At 40.7% G+C, this 13898-nt stretch overlaps 3 protein-coding genes across 4 annotated transcripts in view; 2 read left to right on the top strand and 1 right to left on the bottom strand.

Moving 5' to 3' along the window:
- The window catches only part of LOC118791936 (pleckstrin homology domain interacting protein), a 55382-nt gene extending 53203 nt beyond the window's left edge, over positions 1-2179 (top strand). Inside the window, exon 40 of the mRNA XM_036549501.1 lies at positions 294-2179. Coding sequence (XP_036405394.1) covers positions 294-1021 — 728 coding nt within the window. The 3' untranslated portion in view covers positions 1022-2179. The remainder of the gene's footprint in view (positions 1-293) is intronic.
- Positions 2180-6610: 4431 nt separating this feature from the next.
- Positions 6611-9560, top strand: si:dkey-261l7.2. Of its 2 annotated transcripts, XM_036550178.1 has the most exons (7): positions 6611-6838; positions 7207-7343; positions 7462-7551; positions 7665-7753; positions 7867-8027; positions 8325-8441; positions 9099-9560. In XM_036550178.1, exons 2-7 carry the CDS (start codon positions 7219-7221, stop codon positions 9192-9194), a joined length of 678 nt encoding a protein of 225 aa, XP_036406071.1. In that variant the 5' UTR covers positions 6611-6838; positions 7207-7218; the 3' UTR covers positions 9195-9560. The 2 variants fall into 2 exon arrangements, with proteins under 2 accessions (XP_036406071.1, XP_036406070.1); XM_036550177.1 differs by lacking the exon at positions 9099-9560 and having other exon boundaries at positions 8325-8620.
- Positions 9561-9577: 17 nt separating this feature from the next.
- Positions 9578-13344, bottom strand: irak1bp1 (interleukin-1 receptor-associated kinase 1 binding protein 1). Its single transcript, XM_036550176.1, has 4 exons — positions 12995-13344; positions 12293-12358; positions 11682-11812; positions 9578-10755 (listed from the first exon to the last, which is right to left on the bottom strand). Exons 1-4 carry the CDS (start codon positions 13286-13288, stop codon positions 10494-10496), a joined length of 753 nt encoding a protein of 250 aa, XP_036406069.1. The 5' UTR covers positions 13289-13344; the 3' UTR covers positions 9578-10493.
- Positions 13345-13898: the final 554 nt, after the last annotated feature.

Genomic DNA, 13898 nt, shown 5'->3' on the forward strand with positions numbered 1-13898 from the left:
GAGAATCTTTGAAGTTATTGTAAGTCATTGTAATTATTGTCATACTGTTAGCGGGGTCCTACCCTCAGTGTACTTAAGCAGAATTATTGCAGTAAATAATCAGCTGTATGAATGGATAATGTGACACAAGTGCTACGTTAGCCACATTGTATGAGGAAGTGTGCTAAGTAGTATAATTTTAAAAGAATACGCAGTTCAATTAAAAGACACGAAGTTTCAGCTCATGGAACTAAAGCTTTTCTTTCATTTGGTTACATTCGTTCTTTCATTTTTTTGTATCTCTCTTCCCCCAGGGACTCCTCACCACAGTCCCGGTGTGCAGAACAGTTTGCAGCTTAATGGACATAGCAGTCATGTGACACTGGGTGTGGGGCGGAGGGGGCGGAGGCCCAAGGTGGAGACATCGGCGAAGGTGGAGCAGGTGGCCCAGCAGGCGATCGTGGCCAAGCCAGAGCCCCTACCCAAACCGCTGGGCAAGAAGAGAGGCCGCAAGAGCAAGAAGGAACTGGCAGCTCTGCGGGAGGGGGAGAGATGGAACACAACTGAGGAGGAGGAGAGGGACCAGTCTACCAGCGACGAGGCTGGGACCTCCTCCTCTGTCCTGGATGCTGGACATTTGGAGCCAGGGCTGGGCCTCCCAGGCAGACCACGTAGGGGCAGGAAGCCCAAAAGCCTGAGTGCTCCTGAGGCAGACGCCCCTATCCCAGCGCCCGCCAGCCCCAAGATGCTGAGGAGGAGCAGCCGGAGGCAAAACGAGGAGGCATCGCAGCCCCCACCACAGCCAGAAAGGGAGGTGCCACAGCGCCCCCTGGAGGCGAACGAGGTAGAGGACGGGGGCTCCAAGTCACCCATGAAGACCCGCAACCAGGGCCGCAGGACAGCTTTCTACAACGAGGACGACTCGGAGGAGGAGCAGAGGCAGCTGCTCTTTGAGGACGCCTCCATCACCTTCGGAACCTCCAGCAAAGGCCGGGTTCGAAAACTGACCGAAAAGGCCAAGGCCAACCTGATTGGGTGGTGAAAGGAAAGACGGAAGAGGCAGATATTGTTGCGCTTTATTGATCTCCAGGTAAAGCTCTAGCCATGGCACTTGAGGATACTGCAAATCTTGCTGCTAACTTTGTACATTCAGTGGTTAACCTACCTGCTTCGGGACCAAAAGAGGGGGCCCTTTTCTGCCCCAGAGTTTCATATTGTATATCCCATATAATGGTTATTATAATAAACTCAACTCTTTTAGCCTTTCAACGCAATATTCAAGGTTGGTTTAGAAAAAAAATTAGTTTTATTGATATTTCAGATGTAACACTCCAGTCGACCGAGGGGATTGGGAAGATTTGGCTTTCCATGTTCTGCCATCAGTTGCTCAACATTGATAATGTGAAATACTTATCTATAAAAAAAAAACACTTGGGTTTTGAATGAAGTATTTGTCTATGGAAGTCTGTCGGAATGTTTTGATCAATGGCCAAGAAAATGGGAAACCTCATTCCAATCTGGTTTACAGAATCACTAACTAAAAACAAGATTTTGAATCCTCCTTTATACCTGTTTGCAAAGAAAACGTGTCTTATCCTTTCCAGGCCTGAGGGCAGTCTCTGAAATAGCTTTACTAAAGGTCTGGGATCGCTGAACTGCATCTTCAGACCCATTGCTATGTTTTCGGCCCAGGCGGACTGGAAAATCTATCTTTGTGCCGATCAACCTTTTATAAAACTCGTGTTTTGTACAGTTTCTACTTGACAACAGGATCTCCTGCTTCAAACCTAAAGATATTGCTACGACTTCCCCACTTTGAGTGTGTGGACTTAACAATGCCGGACAGTGAGATTTTCTTCTGTGCAGACTAGTAACTCGATGGGAATGTGTTTTTTTTCCTTTATGTTCATAATTATTCTATGTTGGTAGCACAGAGCAATGGCCTGATCAAGGTCTTGCCACATGATTTCCTTATGTACATATGCATGTTGCCACGTTCTCTGATCCATATACTCTGCTTATGTACGGTCACTTTGGGCAAGAGATGAAAGCATATAAAAAATGTTGTTTTTTAATTATTTTATTTTGTACTTTTAGTATATTTTTACAATGAATTGGAAAAGGAAAACGGGGGCAAAAACATCAACAAATAATAAACCATCATCGTAATGTACAATAATTCTGTAAAACAGAAGCTTAGTGAAATTTATTTTGAAATTGTGTGTTCATGAGTAGTAATATTACAGAAGGACGGCTCTGAGATTTTCTTTTTTCTATAACCATTGAGTTCTTTAGTCTGAGTAAAAAAGAAAACATTTCTTTCAGTCGTTCTTAGTCCAAGAGAAAATACAGAAATCTATAACTGTGTCCTTAAAATTAGCAATAAATTGTGCCTTCATATATTTTAACGTGAAATGACTAAACCACAATGTTAACAATACATTTTATTTTAGTTAATACAATTTGTTGACAAATGGACACGGCATGTTTCTCAGCTGCTAAGGACTACATAAAGTTCTGTTACAAATCTTTTTCTATTTGTGTTCAGTGCTTTAATAGTTAATTTGGACATTACAGATGGTTTTATGCAGATGTGTGATTTCTGGTCGTAACTGATTCTGGTGTGGGCGCTTTGCCCTTCCTATGAACCTAAAAAACAAAACAAAACAGAAATGTTCGATGACTGATTTATACTGTCGGCACTTCCTGGTTCTACGGCGGTGAAGCATTGGTCAGTTGTAACAGAGCACAGTAACTGAATATCAGGTCTCCTGGTCTATATGAGTCGTTGTCCTTGGAGTTCAGTATTTTTTTAGGGCCTTGATTAAAAAAATGCTATTGAATAAGCAACTTGCTTTAAGAAACCATTTCATGTCGTAAGCATTTTCTCATAAGAGCGCGTCTCATTGCTGCTTGTCTGAATTTCAAGTGACTCACGAGTAGCGACACTATGTGTGAGTCACTTTCAGTTGACACGCGACAGACAACGTCAGCATGTTTCCGCCAAGGAAAAAAAAAAAGGAGAACTCAAGTCTAACCTTTGAAGTCCAGCACCTTCTATTTTTATCAGTGTGTAAACTGTGGTATTCTGATCGTATTTGTGTGCGTTGTCAGGGGAAGGGAGAAATGCAGAAATTTACCTTATGCAGTAGTAATGTCACTGCAGCACTGTGTCTGCATTAGAAACTGAGGTACAACTGGAAATATTTTATCCAGATGACAGATCATAAAATATTCCAGATAAAATAATCTCTTCCTGGATTTAAGACTTAAGAGTAGTTTTGTTTTGTTGGTTTTAATTGCAAAATGATTTTAAAGGGCTAAGCATTCCCTGATCGCAAATATGGTATTTCTGTCTTGAGACTGATACCATGTAGAAATGAATGCACCATACTGTATATTATTTACATGGTACCTTTTGACTAGGTAAATATCTCTGACTACTTAAATATCACATGGGAAAGAAGATTATTCAAAGTTCGGAATGAAAGGATAACATTTCACTCATGGGGTGTGTTCATTTTATGTGTGTTCTTGGCCTGGTATTGCATTATATATTATGACAGAAAGCCATTAATTTAACCTTAGTCCCTGAATTTTCATTCAGAAAGAGTGATGAAAACATTTGCTCCCATGGACCAGTTGCATGAGGTCCCGCACTTTAACCCACCCCAGACTTTGTCCCTGTATCCCCCAGCTTGTCCAAAATCAAACCAACTGGGCTGTCAGCATAAGGAGCCGGTGTCCTCCTCTATAACCCAAAGGTATCCATAGAGGTTATATAACACTGACTATACATTTAATACTTGTTCATTTTTTCTGTTACCAGCCCCGCGGTTTTGGCGTAAGGAGGACAGCGGTCTGCTCTCTGCTGAAAATCGCCTCTCAAAGTAGTGATGTCGTGCTGGCCATGACGGAAGGCAGAGAAATTGGTATGACATCATCTTTGTCATACCTAAGCATCGTTGCAATAAGCGTTTCGCCCCGAACCTTCATGAACGAAAAAAAACGGCAGATTATCCTCCCCGGACCACGTGATCCCCCTATTGTCCGCTGGGACTGAAAAGAAGAATCTCGAGACAGTTTCCTATAAAGAGGCAAATCTCTTTGTACCGGGCAAATTAAAATTCATATCAGGAAGCTGAAAACTATGAGTCTCCTGCCTAATCGTCCCGCCACAATAGCCCTCATTTCTCCAGAACGATTCTTTGAATTCCTAGTTATTTGACCGCTGTATTAGGAAATACAACAAATAAACAAAATAACAAATCTCTATCTTAATTCACTGCGGTAAAGTGGATTACCTAAGAAAATAAAGTGTTACAAGAAAAGAATCGCTCTAAAGCCCCCCAGCGTTAACGGTCATTCATTTAGCCCCTTGAAAAGAAGTGCTTACAAGGCCTTGTAAAACTTGCAGAATATGGAACTGTCATTATGGGAGAGGAGAATGTGGCATTTCACAAAACACTATATATCCGCCCATGGCTGTTTACCTTTTTCCATATGCGCGTTTTTAAAAAGTTCGGACAGTTAGCCCAAGGTCAAAACGTGTTCTTAGAAGTTTCGGATAGAACACCACCACCGTCGCGCTCCTTTTCCAGTCTGTCAGCTTTATCCGTCTGGGAATGTGACAGATTTGCCAAAGACTGACACTCAAAGCGGTGGACGTGACGTTTGAACGTGTGTCCGTTCCCCGTAGTAGCATGCATTACCCCCCCATCCTGGAGTCTGCAGAAGGGTATAAGAGACGCCTTGCACACACATGTCATTATACGTTTGACAGAGGCAGAAATTGAGCTGTTTTTGTTTCTTCGAAGAAATGTATTAGAAGCATAGAAAAATGTATTTCAGATACACATTACATATACATGTGTTGATATTATATAGCCAAGATATTCTATGAAATACCTACGGTACAGCAAAATGACTTGTTTGTGTGTAAAATTTAATATGCACAGTATTTAGAGTTGTTAATACAATGTTTATGCGATAGCAAAAAGATGTATGTTAGATTATCTGTATATTATTTGCAAAACTTTTTTTTTCTTTTTCATTTCCATTTGATTGTGGCCACATCACTTTTATATGCAATCATATCTCATTGAGCATTGCATGTACTTAATCTGCACTTTCACTGGCACGTCTGATGCTGACACAGGAAAAATATTCCCAGAAAAAAAAACTTCTGTTTAATTATTGTGCCTTGTATACTTTAGAATTTTTTTCCTGAACGTCTTCGAAACGTAGGTGGGGTTTATTCGGGGAACGTTTTTAAATAGAGGTTTTTGAAGTACAAAATGCCACCGAGGGGAGGGATTGATTTAGACAATGCATTTTCTCCTGTAAGATTTCCAGTTTGCGTATCTTTACTTAACGGGCGGGCTTGTCTGATTTTAGAGGGGCTCTTTTTGTTTTGTTGGTTGCCAAAAACACCCTTTTATTTAACACTGTTATGCATTCATGCTCATTTTAAATGGATGTCCCTTGAATGTCTTAAACACAATTCATTGTTCATTGCTTGAAGCAGGTTCAGTGAACCAAATACATTTTGGTGAGACACTGGAAACTGTTCGAAACGGTGCGAGTTTTAATTCGCGTGCTAAACGGTGATCTATGTATACAAAATTAAATGACATGTAGATAATGCCTGTTACATGTTGTCACTAGTGTTTGTCATATCCTGTCATTATGAGAGCAAGTATACAGTAGATATATTGGTGCATTTAATTGTGCTGAAATGGTATTTGATACTATCCTGTGCTTATACCTATATGGCTTTTTTCCTTTTAAAACAGACAGGCGGCTTGTTAAACCTATTGTACATGATATATGTAACGTGTTCTGAATCACAGAATTGTGCTTGTGACCTGTAACTATGGGATGGGGTGAGGGGTTAAGGGGGCGGGCGGGGGGTGGGGGGAGGTCAACGCTTAGTTCCAGCAGTGTGTGATTCTGCCGCATGCAAACCGAGCTCCCACCTCAAAGAATACTCACTGCTTCAAGTTGTCCCTGCTCCGATGATGTTCACGGATAGTTTTCTTACTTGCTGTTTGGAAGACTTTGTCCTACTGTGGGATTCGGGTGGGGTGGACTTTCTATGTTAGTTTGGATACTTTTATATAAAAATAATAAAGGCAAAAAACCTAAAATCTAGAATGTATGTGTAGGGAGTACTGCTGTCATATTAGTACATACTGATATTTTTAAGAAATAAACAGTTGTGTTTCCATGTGTTGTTACACTTTTGTTTATTGGCGTGAAATCCACATTTAACCTTCAAATTGGTACGCTGCCACCATAACAAACCCAGTTTCTCTCGAACATGTACATCCCAAATAGCTGAATTGTTCTGCGCGGATCATCACTTCTGGTTTCAAATACAATGTAACGTCACAAGCCATCCAAAATGTACGATTTATCTTGGCGGATTGAATTTAGACGCACTGATCGCGTGGGAACGGTACCTATCCGTGGAGAACACTGCCCTCATGTGTGCGTCTAGTGTAATTGACAAAGCTTTTCTAAAAACACATCCGCAAGAGGCATCGTCTTTGACGTGGCGAAGTGAGAGAGGCGCCTTACGTTTTCGTGGGCGACAGCTATTGGACGCGCGATCAGTTTGGTTATTTTGTAATCTTAGATACACAGGTGCCAACTTGAAACTCACTTTTATGTAAATATAACTGTCAAATGCCTTCTGACAGGAACCAAGTTTTAGCGCCTGACTGATCTTTAGGGACTCTAGCCGGTTAATTGTCTTCACGTAACTTGCATGCATACCGAAGGGCTACATTTTTTGCAGATAGCTTCACAGAGCACTGCACGTTTTTGACTCGACCGCACGCATATACCTGAAAAGGTACGTAGGGTTATAATATCGATATCCAGAAATAGACAGTTGTTGGAATTGGTCATATCTGAACTAAATGCCTTTGCAGTTGTTTACATATGTATACAATTTGGTTGTCAACAAATCGAGACAAACGTGACATTGAAGTAAATGTCAAGTTGTGCTGTGTTTTATGTTTCCGTGCGGCTGACAGCCACCGCTTAACGAAATATGATACTGTTGAGCAGTGATGTTTGAGACCCGATCGACTATTTCACAATGATTTTGTGAATATATTTGCTATTTTAAATTTAGAAAAAAGCGACTGTAATCACTTAGGCTATTTGTACCTTACTAGCAATTCATGTATTCACGAAGTCGATGTACTCTGAATGTAGGAAGTACAAGCAATGCCTCAAATCACAGCTGCGGCTATACTTCAGATAACTTTGCTACTGTCAGCTTTGCCGGCGCAGTATTTGATATCCAAGTGGAGCGGAAGCACTGCGGCGCAGCGACATCGCGCCACACAACGGTACTTTTTTAACACTGATTGCAAAAACATTTTTGCACGGTTAAATTAATTCCAGAGACATTAACTAAACTTTGACATGATTTTATGTTGAATGCGTCATGCGAAACATCCCTTTCAGACTTCTTAGCGCCTGGAATGACTTAAGGAAATCTTATCTAAATTTGACCGTGTGGACAGACTGGTTGGACCAGTGGATTTCTAAATTCACGTAAGTTCATTCAGTAAAAATGTGAGAAAAAAAATTAACTGAATTGCTCGTTATATCAGAATTTGACATTGTTACGGAATTCACAGTGACATATTTTTCATTTTCATTCCCAGGTTCTTTACTTCTCAGAAAGAGGACGATGTGGGAGAGTCCCTAGCTATAGAGGTGCTGATGCACGACAATGACCAGGGCTACTTTGGAGGTAAGGAGTGCCATTTCCCCCCCAGCAGTACTCATGTCTTTTGTACAGCATCCACCTAAAAAATTGAGAGAACATGTGATTGCAATTCGCGATCCGCCTGCTTTTTGCGAAAGCCTCCAAGGAGGCGCGCAGCCCCCGGCCTCCATACGTCTTACACCGGGTAGGGCAGGTGGTATTGGAGAAGGGGAACCGCATGGTTGGAGTGATCGTCAGTTGGGACCATAGGCTGAAGGCCCCCGCAGAGTGGATCAAGAGGATGTATTCGGACTCTGAGGTAAGAGCGCTGCCATCGTCACGGTTGTGCTACACATTTAGCTGACCCAAACTTTGCCCACAAACATGCGTAGGCGGTTTTCTATGATAATTATCTGAATAAATCTCAGAGGTCTAGAGACAAGCTAACGTGAGAGCATGTTGACTGACAAATCTGTTAATACAAGTAAAACAAAATAGATGCACATATTCTAATGGAACCAAACATGTGTTTTTTATAAACTGTAATAGCTTTCTATTTAAATTAACAAGGTATTTTACGGTTCAAAGCATGAGGATTTATTTCATTCCTCTTCAGCTGCAGAGAGTTGAAGACACCCCCCATTATAAGGTGATCTTTAATGGTCCAGGACCCTCCTCACTGATGGTAGGATATCTCCCCCAATCATCACTGGAGCTATTCTCAGGTTTCCAGGTAAGGCATGTAGTCGGCCCAGCGCTATGGAGGTGCTTAGGGGTGCATTGCACCTCCAGACGGACCTCAGTGCACCCCCAGTTTTCTCCTTATATCCTTATATCTACATAGTATTTATGACTTTTTGTGCACCCTTGGAGATTGCAGTTGCAGCCCTCCTGCCACCAAGCCCGCGTAGTAGGTTGTACCACAATCAAGGCCTTCTGTTGAAGATTTAATGTATCTTTAGACTGCCGGGAAAGATGGATAGCTTCATGTTTTCTTATTATCTTGACATTGAACAGAAATTTCTCTATTGTTGTAATATAAAATTATTATATAAATAATAATTTTAAATACATAAATAATAAATACATAAATATATAAGTGATATACACATTGAATACACTGTACCCAGACAAAACAATTTTCAATCATTAGCTAGTCCCTGGACAGGCACTAATAGGAAAGAAATATGTGGAGATGAAACAAAAATAGATTAAATTGATATGAATAATTTACCATACAGCTGGACAGTATTACTCTATGACTACAATCCATACTCATCTATTACTTGGTCCATGACTGGCCACATCAGCTCATTGTGTTTCAGATCATTTGTGCAAATCTTTGTTCATGCTTAGTTTTCTAAGCATGTCTGTGTGTGTGTTTCGCTAGCCTGAAATCCCAACTTTGGAACATTACTTCAGCCACTTTGATGGAAAGCGGTTTGTCATGAAGCCCTGGCTGCAGGAATTGTTCCCTGAAGACTGACAACAGCCCACGCTGCTGAAACAGGAACTCTACTGTTCAGCTTGTGCGCTGCTGACGAGCATTCAGAATTCTAGAGGTAGAAAAAGGCTGTGCCAGACTACTGATAAACGCAACTGTAGGAAGAGTGCTCTGTGTGGCATCGACTGTCACACTCATTCATGGACTTTTCTTTTGCACTGTCATGGTTGTACATGCCCTTTAGAATTCAGCTGAATGTGCCAAAGTGAATGAAGTACATTGCATTTCTGCAAAAATACCTAAGAAATGGGGAAAATTACATTATGTGGTTAAAGACTGTATGTAAAGTTTGCATTCGTGTTATTCTTTGGGAAAGTTTTTTTTTTTTTTGATTAACAAGCAAAAACAGGTAATATGAAAAAATACAGCACCTCTATGCTCAGCTTGAGATCATAGCAATTTTGTTATGAATTAAATTTTTTGGGAATAATTTTCAAGGTGTGCTATGCAATTTTTTGCCCTTATTTTGATTTTTGTGATTTTGCTGCACACATGAAATGGAGGTCAGAAAAATATACTGATTCCAACCATATCAAAATCCCTCAAACACAAGATGCTCATACCAAAACAGCTTTTACAATGATTATTAATATTGGCACCACCACAACAACCTACCCAAACACACGTTGCGTCTTCACTGTTTTATGTTTTTATATCTATTTTTGCTGTGGACATCTGCATCTCAGATAACAGTGCAGTCCTCCATTACATGTCTATTGACTTGCAACAAGACGCTTCATTGCTTTAAGCACTTCCTTGATAACAAACTAGTTTTATTGGCGTTTTGCCTGGTGACCCACAAGCAGAACTAGTTGGCCAATGAAAGTGTTTGGAATGTGTCACTTTGTTCTTGAGTTTTGAGTTGCAGCATTTTCCCTGCTTGGTAACCAGTTTTAAAATATGTAAAAAAAAAAAATAAAAATACACAGCATATGCCTAATATCCTGAAATTTTTAAATCAGGGGTAGCCAGTTGAATCAAGATTAGACTGAGCAGAAAAAGGCTAGTCGGATACTTGTGTACGGAAATTAAAGCTCTGCTTGGTTTTTTATCTGTTGCTGAAAATATATTTCATAGTTCAGTATTGTAAAGCACCACTGTGTAGGGGATGGGTTAAAAACAAAACAAAAAATAATTTAATCCCCTTACAAAAGCATCTGTCAGGTACAGATATATGTAGTTTGTTATTAATATTTAATATGATATGAAGAAAAAGATACAAAATATTGATTTGCACAATCTGAATGTAATAAAAAGGCATCCTGATCAAGGGCTGTGTTGTCAGTGTTTTTTCCTGGTTCTGTCTTTCGGCCTGATCTCGAAGGAGACGAACACGTGGGAGGACACAGACACAGTGGCCCTTCTGATGCTCTGCTGGACAGACGGGTGTGGGAGTTCATTCGCCTCCTCCGTCTGGCAGCTCCACTCTCTTGACGACTCTTCTTTGACGAGCAGGGGCCTGCCCAGGGCCTGACCCAGCAGGCCGCACACCTCCTTGGCCTTGAGACGGGCATTCTCCACTGCCATCACACACGCCTGCCGCCTGGACAGCAATACAAACACAGGTTATAGGCCTCCCGAGGGTAAGTTTACCTGTGATGATATGCGTTTATGATAGCTGCGTGTATCACATTGTGCTGTCACACCAGAATAGCACAGACACACAATTTTGGGGCTGGTGAATCCTTACCCAGGTACATAAGGGTACAAATGAGCAAGCAATGCAAAAGAAATCAAGCTGGGTGATTGTAGAGCAGGGACAAATTTGCTGTTGAGTAACTCTACTGTATGTCAATAAAATCAGTTTATTTATTTTATATAATGCTCTTACCAAAGGAGCTGTCATAAAGCACTTCAGTGAACATTATTTTCGATGTCAAATGTGTATGTGTGCTTAAGCATGGCTCTGATTTTATTTGAAATGACACACTTGTAGGATTATGGAGAAATGGGACCAATCAAAGTTTGACCTACTTTGAGATACTTTAGATTATGCAGGAACAAAAAGTTTAAGGCTTTCAAAAAGTGCTTTCATTACAGTGCATATTTTAGTCTGTTGATAATTAAATCTAGGTTTCTTTCCCCATAGTGATTTATTAAGTCTGTAAGAAGCCAAACTTGGAAAAGTTTGGAACTAACTGAATAAAACACTGCATTACATGCATTTCTATTAAAAATGTGTACAACTGAACTCTGGATAAGCCAAAGTTCACTGAGAATTAGCCTCTGTTTGAGGCAGGAACTACAATGTGTCCTGTACATCGCTTAGCTTTTAATTTAAGGGACAATCATTCATTTACACATGAATATATGGTGTGTCAATGACCGATTCTCTGAATTCCAATTCCATTTTGGAATGGACTAACACTCTGGCACACACCCTCACCTCTGTTTTTATCTCTTGAATAAAAAGAGAAAATATTTTGTGATGCCTGATTCATAGATGTTAAAGCTGTTTGTAGGCCTTACCTCAGTTTATTGAGACATTCAGCGCTATGAGAGAATTGTGCTGGACTGACGTTCACCGTCTTATCCAGCTTCTCCACCAGAATGTTGCTAACACTCTGCATCGCCATGAAGTCTGTGAACACCACACTGACCTGGGAACAAGAAACCCCCTTGTTAGATAACAATTACAGGGATTATGTATGATTTTGTAGAGACACACATAAAACTACTATGCATCGCTGTACCATACACATGTGTGTATGTCTATACACACAAACCTGCATGCAGACACACAACAGGAAGCACTGTTATTCAACAATGATGTTCTGCAGATGAAGGAGAGGGCTTATGACCATAAGGTTGATGTTCACTTCCTGGGTGGGACTGTTGTACTCCTGAGAAAGATTCTTACCTGAATTATCTTCATAAATATTGAGCTACATGAATGGATGGAATGTAAATATAAGCAGTGGCTTTTGCTAGATAAAGATATCTGCTAAACAAAAAATGAATTTAAATGGATTCTATTAGCCCACAGCCATACATACATTAGTTTGTATATAAAACTGATCTACAAGCAATTACATAGGCCTACATCTGCTCCTGTGCAGGTTTTTATGATTCTTTATTACCTCAGCTTCCATATAGTACACATTGTCACTTCTTCGTATGACCTTGGTCACCGTGGTGTTCTCTTCCTAAAAGAAAAATACAGACATAAATAAACAAATCAGAAACCATTAAATACACAGGAAACAATGTGCAGCCTACATGAACCTTAACAAGGCAACTTTTTAAACACATTCAAAGATTATATTATAAATCAAAGATACCTCTAAGGCAGCATTTCCCAAACCTCTCCTGGAGGACCCCTTGTCCTGCATGTTTTAGATCTCTCCCTGCTCCAACACAGCTGATTTAAATGATCAGTTTGTTATTAAGCAGCTTCCGGAGTTCATAACGAGTTGATCATTTGAATCAGCCGTGCTGGAGCAGGGAGAGATCTAAAACATGCAGGACAAGGGGTCCTCCAGGAGAGGTTTGGGAAACGCTGCTCTAAGGTAACTTCCAGTGCAGAAACATCTCAGTTACTTGTTACACTGACTGAAACAACAGTTAACTGCTCAATTAGTGTGAGTAGTTAGGGAAAATATAATATGACTGGAAGTTAGCTAGACTCTGTCTTAGCTAAATACTAAAATAATTACAGTGGAATAAGGCACCAACGTACTAAACACCTACCCTAGCTAGTCTAGATACTGTTTGTTATGCTTTATCTCTATATAACACTTAAAACAAACATAGCTCAACTATTTTACGTTTGTAACACACACCTTCACCTCGTGCTGTCTCAGAGTCTGTAGGATGTATTCTAGTCGTCTTGAAACGCTATTCGTGACGTCGTTGACCGAGTCCTTGCTGTTACTGACACTTATACACAAAGTGGCCCGATCCGGTGCAACAGACAGCTCTGCACTTCCTGTGACCTGAACTTCTCTTCCAGAGGTTTGCGACTCATGAACAGGCCGCTGAAGAGTCCGAGTTAAACCGAAGTCGTTTTCGTCCTGGTAGGCATTACCGACGGCCGGTATAAGAGCAGCAAATACCCGAGCTGGATTTCCAGCCATGGCTGTTACAGCCCGATCGCTATGGTAACACTGATATTGTTACTATCAGAGACCGTCTTTTACAAGGAAGACTACGAATGCAGCACTCCTTCCTAGATCGACTAACAAGTTCCGGGAGCATGGTAAAATGGCCGCATCAAGGAGTTCCGGTATTTTAATTTTTGGTGAAGAGTCCGCCATCTTAGTTACATGTACTTCGCGTATTTTCTGTACACTCGATACATCGATATGTAGGGATATGTAGTTCATCTTACCAAAACCGCATAAAGACTACAAGTTCCATCAAAAGAAACAACACAGCAACTAGGCTTCTAAATAATGGAAGAGGATACAATTGTATGACTTACCGGTTTACAGTCCACCATACTCTTCTTATTTATAAAAACAACCTTGGATGTGTATGTCCCTATTCATTACTTAAACCCATCTCCAAAAATTGCAGCCCGGAATAATCCCATGCCCCGCCACTTTACACAATAAACCCACCCTTTCATCACCGTTTAGTTCCGTAGTTTCCCCAATAGAGGGCAAGAGAGGCTAATGAATAAACCAAAATCGCCCCAAAGCATGACCCTCGTAGTACTAAACCAGGATAGAATGCAGGGGAAAC

Source organism: Megalops cyprinoides, chromosome 17, assembly GCF_013368585.1.
Source record: "Megalops cyprinoides isolate fMegCyp1 chromosome 17, fMegCyp1.pri, whole genome shotgun sequence".
NCBI classification, from domain to species: domain Eukaryota; kingdom Metazoa; phylum Chordata; class Actinopteri; order Elopiformes; family Megalopidae; genus Megalops; species Megalops cyprinoides.